Here is a 10,024-nt window from a genome sequence, read left to right on the forward strand (position 1 = left end):
CTGCAATTCACCATATGTGGGAAAAATTCTTTTCAGCAAAGGTTCTTTTCACTACGCACAGATGTATGTATGTATGTATGCATGCATGCATGCATGCATGCATGCATGTATATAAAATACTGGTATAGTAGATAACAGCACTAAAAAATAATCATCGGGAATAAAAGTTTTTAATTAGAAGCCAACTAAGAAAATGTATGGAACAGTTGGAGAATATATTGATTTAAATCTAGCTGCAAATTAAATTGTCCTTATTAAATAGTTTCAGTGCTTTAGCATGTCTGCATTCTATTTTTAATTTAGTTGCTTCATGAGACAGCTAAAGCATATATGCACAAGATTTTTAGATAGCACAACTGCTATTTTATCATTCCTTATTTTCTCTGTACCATGTTTGAAAGCAAAATACTCAGTTTAACTTTTATTTTTGATCCGATGAAAGAGTTGCCAACTTCTTGTTCAATATGCTAGAAATAGAAGCCAAATCTTCTTTAATGTACACTCTATTAACTTAAAAACTAAGAACACACTGAATAATATAGTTGTAAATACACTTTAAACATATAAATCATAGCTGAAGGCAAGTTTACTGAGACAAAGCAAGACAACAACTGTTATTGCTGGAGTTTATTGGCTTCGTAATCCGAAAGGCAGTATTTCTAAATTAGATGTATAAATAGCTGTTACATATTTAAGAAACAATACACACACACACACACACACACGGAATGTGACCTTAAGTAGCTCTAACTGAATTAGTTTCAAATTTTCGCACAAGGTCAGCAATCTCAAGGGTGGGGGTAAGTCAATTACATCAACCCCATTGCATAACTGGTACTTATTTCATTGACCCTGAAGTTTGCTTTGCATTCCCATGGTTTTAAGTTCAATCCCACTGTGTTGCACTTTAGGCCAAGCAAAGTTTTGTGGGCAGCAGAAACTAAAAGAAACCCTTTCGGTGTATGTGCTGTTTGTTTACATTTGGGTTTATGAAAGTCATTCATTTCAAATTGTGTTGCTGTTGTCACTTCAGTCAACAAATCATCAGCTCACTTTGAACCTTTGAAAAATGTATCAGTGGTCCTTTATTTGAAAAACGGGTAAGGGTTAGCAACAGGAAGGGCACCTAGCTGTAAAACAATGCCTTAATAATATAAACATCTAACCCGTGCTAGGATGGGAAAACAGGGGTAAAAATAATGGAAACAACTTGTGTGTGTGTGTGTGTGTATATACATACATATAATGTATGTAGCTTAAAAAACAAAAATGTTTCAAAACTCAAATACAAATAACTATAAAAATAATATACCATGCAAAATAAAATTTTAAAATGTATAAAATAACTGAAATAAAATAATATGAATAATATTAAAAACAAAAACAAAAAAAAATAAGAAAGAAATATCCAAGGTATCTGTAAAAATATTCAGGTTTGAAATTACTGCATCTGAAGCAGAATTTGTAAATAAGAGAAAATAAGGAAGTCAAAATCAAAGTTAAAAAAGGAGGCTTGGATAAGAGAAAAGAATTAAGAGAAAAAGGAAATATATAAATAGACCAAAAATAAATAAATAAAATATAAATTTCTTTCTTTACCCATTTTATTTCAAAACTGTAACTAACCCAGAAAAATATCTAAACAACAAAAACACGAGGTTATATCTCATTTCAATCATCTACTAAACACACCTGGCGTTACTCAACATTAACAAGCTAAATCTATTATTATATCCTTTATTATTAAGCCATACACATATAGTAGGCATATGTTAGTCTTGAGAGGTCTGTGCCTGAAGAAACCATGTCAGTGGCTGATGGTGTGCAGCGTCTGCTGTGTCTGTAGAGGATCAAATGGGAGGGGCAGTCATGCATACAGTAACTGCATTTGAAGGAGCTCTCTAGTAGCACTACTGGTTTTTCCTTTCTGTCAAGTACACTTTTCTTAGGTGGTGAGTTTCATACACACAGCCATGTGGTTAAAATTTTTGCTCTGCAACTAAATGATTCCAAGTTGAGTCTCCACTGTCAACACTTTGGGCAAGTGCCTTCTACAGCGGCCGACCATTATTCTGTAAGTGGAACTAAGTAGACAGAAACTGTGTGAAAGTTTATCATGCATGTATGTGTATCTGTATGTGTGTCTCTGTTTATATCTACCAGGTGTCAAGTTCAACATAATCACACCAATAATGAAATAACATAGCTAATATATATGAATAAAAGAGAGGTGGATGTTTTTAGTAATAAAATAGATATGCAAATAAAACAAATGGATATGTAATGCAATTATAGATGAGACAAGAATTAATGATTGAGGATGTTTGTGATGCAGGTAGGCAAAAGAAAGTTTTGAAGAGAGTATTCAAATCAGATTTAAGAAGACAACACAAAATTGTGCAGTTTAGAGAAATGCTGCATTACAGACTCACCCACCTCAAATGTATGCAACAATGACAATGATAACTTTGAGAATATTGATGTTAAAATGTTAATAATGGTGATGATGACAATAATGACTTTTGTCCCTAGAAGACTTTATTATTTTATTTTAGTAAAAAGCTAATTAACGATCAGATCTTCAAATACAGAGACATATTTCTGAAATCAAAGAAGTCCAATATATATATACATATCTAAAAATATAATGTATCTTGTATGTACAAACAAATTTATGACTGCTATCGTTAAGATTAGAACTCCACATAATCATATTCCAGTCTGCTTCCAATATAGTGATTAAGCAACTGCTATACTTAGCGGTATTACAAGTCATGATATACAGAGCAAATGTAGAAGAAATATAAATAACTATGAAAGGTGTTTAGCCATCCGGGTTAGGTAAAGTCATATATAAAAGTATTTATAAAAGACTAATGGATAATTTGCTCTTCAAGTCAATGAAAAATAACTAGTATTATTTTTCTGTGTCAAACTATATTGAGGATACAGTACACTGTTCATGAAATATAACAGAATGAAGCAGGAGACATTTGAAAGAAAAATTCCTAACTTATCAAGTCATGCAAACCTTGTAGCCACAAGACTGTAATATAAATTGTATTCATGTCCAGGATGAAAACATATTCTAGCCCTCAATTGTTCACATTTTGCTAAGTCTCCTAACCCATTAGTATGATGACAACTGAAGACTTCATCTTCATATAATGCATCAAGAGTAACCAGTTTAGTAAAAATGCACCTTTCTCAAAGCAACATATGCAACAGCTGAACTCATTTCTACAAGCTATCAAAATATTCAATTTTTGTGCTGCTGTAGTAACTTGCTTCAATGAATCAGTTCACCCTAAAGTACCTACTTACAGTTAGATGGACTGGGCCACTGAGAGTAAAGAACTTTGACCATAAACATAGTAACATCATTGGCAGGGTATGAACCATCTTCCCGTCATCTGATAATATGGTACTCTATCAATTTTTCTATTTGCAACTCATTTACCCTTCAAAAGTAAGGATATGTTCAAAACTAAACTATGGTTCTCATAGCAACCAAACCATCTTGCCATCTTGAAAGAAAGAAAAAAACGATACATAGGATCATGCAGTCCCAGATACACCAGAACAGGATGGTCATGGAAGGAACTTCCATTACAGATGTGCTTGATCAGAGCTAATCCAGAGCTAAACAACAACTGCTCTCTTAAAAGAAACAGTACTACTTTTTTCTCTTAGTCTCTTTTAGATGCAATGACCCTTTCTCTATTTATTGATTGTTGCTCACACAATACAAGCATCTTTCTCTCATTGTCCTTTGTACCTCATAAAGTATTTAATTCTTTGCACAATCTGTCTTCTTCTGAACCAAAATAGAATTAGAGAGAAGAGGAGATTATTAGGATGAATATTACATTGTTTTTAACATAGAAACCTATATTTTGAAGTGTTTTATCTCCAATAGCAACAAAATATATCTATTCATAATTATTACTTATATTGAATTGTATTTAACCCTTCATCAGGACGCAATATCAATTTCTAAAGGGATAAACTGAAAACATTTTTGAGAAATACAACATAGAACAAATTTACACTGATATTAATCTAATTACAATAACATAATAACCCAGATAAAAAATGAGTAATTATGATATCAAATAATAAAAAGAAGTATAAGGAATTAGAAAACTAGCAAAAAAAGAGAGAGAGAGAATTTTCACAAAAGGAAAACCATTCTTACTTAGATTATTTTCTCCTAACACCAGACAAATCAAACATGAGCAAATACTATATCCAAGACATTAAGAAAGTAAGTACAGACAGTATCAACAAAATTTGAAGGACACTTTAAAAGATAAATACACAATTTCGAAAATTAAGAAAATATACAATGATAAAAATCTTTTCTGCCAACACATACTGCTCCTATTGTTGTGCTTATTTCTGCTGCTTATTCTGTCTCCTGTATGTTCACCATCTCTCTCTGTTGGAGTAATATCTAAAAAACGAAAATGAATGATTATATAGTAGCAGCCAAGTGCAAGGCTTTTGTTTATGACTTGAGCTTTCAGAGTTTAATTTATAAATGTACTCTTCTTGAGCCCAATCAAATTAGACTTATGCATAAATCCAAAGACATCTAAAGAAAAAAATAATACTTTCTATTTCCTTAAATAATTCAAAAAAAGAAAAGTTTTTAAAAATATTATTTTCATTTCATGACTCACAATAATTGATTTAAAATAAAGCGTAAAGTGTTTACTAATGTGACAATCTAGTTTTCACGATCAGTGGTCTGCCTAATGTTTTGGACAAGAAGAGGCTAATATGCAAGAACTGCTGACAAAATGGCTAAAACTAACCTGATGATGCAAAACAGTTTTGATGCTGAACTCTACATACAAACAGGAATTGAAGAATAACACCACTTGAAGATATTCTATCCCAACCAACAAAAGAAAGTACGAGTCTTGAAATTTGTTGCTTTGAGAAGTAAAAGCATACAATAAACATAGCTGGACCTGAAAATTGTGTGTACAAAGGCAGTATGGGAGTCTCTAAACATTCTTTTATCATTAAGGTTCATGTTCCATGATGGCATGGGTTTATTGGTTTTACAGGATTCAATGGGTCTGAAGACTGCACTGTACTCTAATATCTGCTTTCACATGGTTTCTATGGCTGAATATCCTTCCTTCCTAACACCAACCATTTTATAAGGTGTACTGGTACCAGCACATGTGAGGTTACTAAGTCTGAAAAACGAAGACCCTCTTCAACTGAGTGGGACTACGGAGTGAAAAAAAGTGGTTCTATACAAGGGAATGAGAGATTAAAGTGTGGGAGAAGGGGACAGAATAGAACAGGCTTCTTACAGAAAAGTAGCTGCAAGGCTACTCACATTATTTTAGAAGTGAAAGTGGGAGAGCTGGTAAGAGATAAAATAGTGGTGATGAGGTGTTAGGGTGTATCCTCAAAAGAGGAGAGGTGAGTGGAGACAGAACAGGAAGTGTGGGTGGATAGAGGCTGAGAGAAAGGGTGAATATAAAGAAGAACAAATGTTGAGAATTGAATAGAGAAGTTATGGAATAGTGACAACTGTAGAAATTGGGTAGGGTTAATGGGTGACCAACGATACTTGAAATTGGGGGAGTAAGGAAGAAGAGATAACTTATAGTGCAGAAAAGGAAGTGGGTGAAAAATAGCAAATGAGCAATAGTAGTAGAAATAATAATAATAATAACAATAATAAAATCACCATGATAGACTTAGTAATAGCACTGGATCATATACTGTCAGTTTGGACACCCATATGGGAAGAACTGGTTGGGACATAAACCTGCCAATGTAGTAGAAAATAAAGACAAACTAATCATGCAATTCCGGTCAATAGACCAGATATTGTGGTGAAAAATTATTTTGACAAAACATGCTTGCTAATATTTTTGTGAATCCCAGCAAGCAGATTGCAACAGTTCTATCAAAACATTTTGGAAGTTAACTTCCAGGACCTTGAATAGAGAACCAAAATGTAGTACCTAAGAATGATAACAGTACCCGTAGTCATTAGAGATCTAAAGATAATCCTAAATGGCACCCTTAAATACTATGGTTAAAAGTACAAGCACTACAAAAAAAAATGTTTTATGGGTACAGCCCACAACCTAAAAAAAATTTTTTTTTTAATCACTGTCAATCTGAGAATATCTGAATCTTTTTAAATCTTTCAAAATTGCATATATTATGGACAAACTTTTAATACAAAATATATCATGGCAGCCCATAAATAACATCCATAATAAAACATCCAGCTTGCTGTGACTTGAGGTCTCCAGGTGAGACTTGGAACAGCTTGCTTTGAAACAAAACAACAACAGCAAAACTAATAATAATGCAGTAGACAGAAGAAGAATGAGAGAAAATGGACAAAAGAGAAAGATGATGTAACTGGGTAGGTTGTAAGATTGTGGGGCAGAGATAAAGTGAATAGAGAAAAGGAGAGGCAAATGGTGGTGGAGGAGAGAAAGTTTTGTGACTCAGGAAGGTGATCAATGTAAAATGTGGATGAAGACAGTATTAAAGAATGCAGGATGGATATCAGATGAAATGGTTTTGAGTGGTGAGAAAGACGATTGGTATGAGGGAAGAGCTGTTGAAACTCAGCTCACATTTAATTACAGCAGGAAGATACTGCAACTAAAGACAAATGATGAGAAGACCTTGAAAAGGAAATTGGGCAACAGGGCTCAGTGTGTGTGTGTGTGTGTGTGTGTGTGTGTGTGTGTGTGTGTGTGTGTGTGTGTGTGTGTGTGTGTGTGTGTGTGTGTGTGTGTGTGTGTGTGTGTGTGTGTGTGTGTGCGGCTGTATTATATGAATGGAATATGAGAGTATGATGAAACATTAAACTTCTTCATTTCCACAAAAATAAAAATAATAGGATATTGTCTTATGCAAGACTACATCTTATACATTGGCAAATATGATAATCATATATAAACATATGTTGAAATACACTTATATCTTTTTACAAAATCATATGAAAGTATAAGCTTATATAATGAAAATGAATGGAGGTTCAATGTCTATGATGAAACCAGATTGAATGAGATGATATCAATGATGACAATAAAGTGAGATCAATAAAACTAAATTAAGGCAGTAAACAGAAAGCCAAATTTTTCTTCTCTCGTGGAAAAAAAAATAATAGAGAAAAAATACATATACTTCCACTGACCTTCATGAGACATTTGCATAAGAACAGAATTATTTTGATAAGGTCCATTTAATGCTTCCAAGAGAGATACTGCTTCATATCCAGGAGGAACACCTTCTTGACTAACAAAATTCTCTTCTTCACCACCCTGATAAAAAAAAAAATTTTTTTTTTAAATTCCAATCAGCCAAGTCACATTCCATAAACTGTCATTGAACTAACAATAAAAAAAAAATGGGTTGTGCCTATGAATCACAAAAGTTTTCTGTCAAATGTAAAAAAAGCAAGGAAAAAAGTAACACAGCATCATATTGCCAGTGAATAGAGACATGATTGGATGAACACCAAGGAAGAGAGATAAATAAAGAAACACAAAGAAAGGGGTTTGAGTAACATCAAAGAATGAGCAGCAAAGAATACAATGGGAACTATAAACAAAGATGTGTATCTTGCTGTGCACCTTACACCTTCTATACACTATCATCATCATCATCATCGTTGTTTAATGATCCGTTTTCCATGTTAGCATGGGTTGGACAGTTTGACTGAGATCTGGAGAGCCAGTGGCTACACCAGGCTAACTGGATGCCCTTCCTAACGCCAACCACTCCGAGAGTGTAGTGGATGCTTTTTACATGCCACTGGCACACAACCAGTCTGGGGATACTGGCATCGGCCACGTTCAGATGGTGCTCTTTACATGCCACTGGCACAGGGACCAGTCAGGGGGTACTGGCATCAATTACATCCGGATAGTGTTTTTTACATGCCACCGGCATGGGAGCCAGTCAAGGGACATTGGCATTGGCCACACTTGAATGGTGCTTTTTGCATGCCACTGGCACAGAAGCCAGCCAGAGGACACTGGTATTGACCACATTCAGATGATGCATTTTATGTGCCACCAGAATGGGAGCCACAGCTACGATTTTGGTTTTACTTGACTCAACAGGTCTTCTCACGCATATGATATCATACAGGCCAGACATGCAACACTGGCATCAGCTGATAAAAAGAGGTCACTGAAATAATGCTGCATAAAAACAGAAGACTAACTCAAAAGGCTGATAAGATTCTTTCAAGGTTTCCTTTTTAACTAGATGCAAGTGTGCGCACACACATACACACACATGTATGACCATACATGGTTAAGAAGTTTATTTCACAAGCACATGGTTCTTTGTTTTGATCTCAATGTTAGCCAGTGTCTTTCAACTGGGTTCAATCTTTTGCTGGTAGAATTTGGTGCATTGAACGAATATCTCTTGGGTATTTAGATATTGTGTTTATGCTCCTTCATTTTAAAAGTGGACTTAGGTTTACGACAAACAGAGATTGAGAAGAGCAGCTCAAGACTAGGTACTGGACGTGATGTTATCAACTAAAACCACTACATTTAATGCTTTGGCATAGCCTCAGTGCACAATTATAGAGAGCAGTAAAAGAATAAAGGAATGTGTGTGTGTGTGTGTGTGTGTGTGTGTGTGTGTGTGTGCGTCATGTATGTTAGCAGTGAAGTGATTAATTCAACAATGAGTTATTGACAGCTACCAAAGGTCAGTATTTTATTTATCAATGCTGTTATGTCACTAATGATTGGGTTTTGGGATTCACTTGTGCTACATCACACATCCACAACATCTTCAATTGCAGTTACCAGAATATGAAAGTACTACCAAAATTCAGAATTTTGAAAAGGCTATATGGAATATAAATTCAACAATGTTGGATAAAATTACCAAGTTTTGCTGAATATCTCTAATAATGTCGATTTGGTTATTTCAAAAAGTCATTTAAAAGATCTTTACAGTCCTCAGCCATGTAGAATATGTTTTGGACAACTTAAAGAGATATTACATAATGTTAATGGTTTACATTCTTAAAATTATAATTTCTCATCCATTTCAGATGAAATAATATATAGAAGTAATTTGAAATAGATGCAAAATACATTTCCTGAAACATTTTACATATAGTTATAAGAAAACAATACTTCAACATGTAATGAAAATCACTTTACAATGAATAAGGACAACAGAGACATAATAAATTATTAAATAACAATACAAAAAGATTCGATTATCTTTTACCTGGGTTATATTTGAAGACATCTGTTTTCTTCGCATGGCTCGAATTTGTAAAAGTGCACGGAAAGGTGCACGGCAAATAGGGCAATTACTAGCTTGATAACGTAATGATTCTGCACAGTTATTGCATAGGCATAAGTGACGACAAGGTAAAATAAGAGTATCTCGCATATCTGACATACATATTACACATTCAGATCCAGTATCCTCAATGTCTTCATCAGTATCCAGCTGTAAGTTTAAATTCAAAATGTGGAGAAATTTTTTAAAGATGATTGATAATTAAATATTTCATTTTACAATATTATATCTTCATAAATGAGGACAAACCAGGTTTTTTACTTTCTGGTGTTTTTAATACCTATTTAAATCCTAAATATTTTTAGTATAAAAAAAAACTATTTTAAAAAAACAAATTAATTTTAAATAGGTTTAACCATTTTCATACCAACCTGCCTGAAACCGCCTCTGGCTCTGTGGTACAAATGTCTTGTTTTCAAAAGTTCTGAATTAAAATCTTCCACCAAACCTTAGTCACAATTTATGTACCTAACACTAGTGGAATGATAAGTTATTTTACTAAATTCTTTCTTATATTTAAAATCAATTGAAATATGGTAACAAAAGGATTAAATTTTATCAAAGGAAGTAATTACTTCTAATTGAAATAGAGCTTTTTAAACCTAAATAGAAATTTTGAAAAAATAACTAAAATATTTAAATATCCCTTGATTTCTTTAAAGATGAAAATAATGTAAAACTTGAT

At 33.4% G+C, this 10,024-nt stretch overlaps 1 protein-coding gene across 5 annotated transcripts in view; it reads right to left on the reverse strand.

The window, feature by feature from the left end:
* LOC106870686 (probable E3 ubiquitin-protein ligase MGRN1) overlaps nucleotides 1-10,024 on the reverse strand; it is a 48,465-nt gene that overhangs the window by 21,071 nt on the left and 17,370 nt on the right. For 4 of the 5 annotated variants that reach the window (XR_001409556.2, XR_008265792.1, XM_014916841.2 and 1 more), the window contains exons 8-10: nucleotides 9,262-9,489; nucleotides 7,193-7,319; nucleotides 4,379-4,456 (exon numbers count right to left, since the gene is read on the reverse strand). Coding sequence is in view for 3 of the 5 variants with exons in the window: in XM_014916841.2 (XP_014772327.1) it covers nucleotides 4,379-4,456; nucleotides 7,193-7,319; nucleotides 9,262-9,489 (433 nt within the window). In the remaining 2 variants the exon portion in view is untranslated. The remainder of the gene's footprint in view (nucleotides 1-4,378; nucleotides 4,457-7,192; nucleotides 7,320-9,261; nucleotides 9,490-10,024) is intronic. The other variant, XM_014916842.2, reaches the window with a different exon arrangement.

The sequence above is a fragment of the Octopus bimaculoides genome, chromosome 17 (assembly GCF_001194135.2).
Source record: "Octopus bimaculoides isolate UCB-OBI-ISO-001 chromosome 17, ASM119413v2, whole genome shotgun sequence".
Lineage (NCBI taxonomy): Eukaryota > Metazoa > Mollusca > Cephalopoda > Octopoda > Octopodidae > Octopus > Octopus bimaculoides.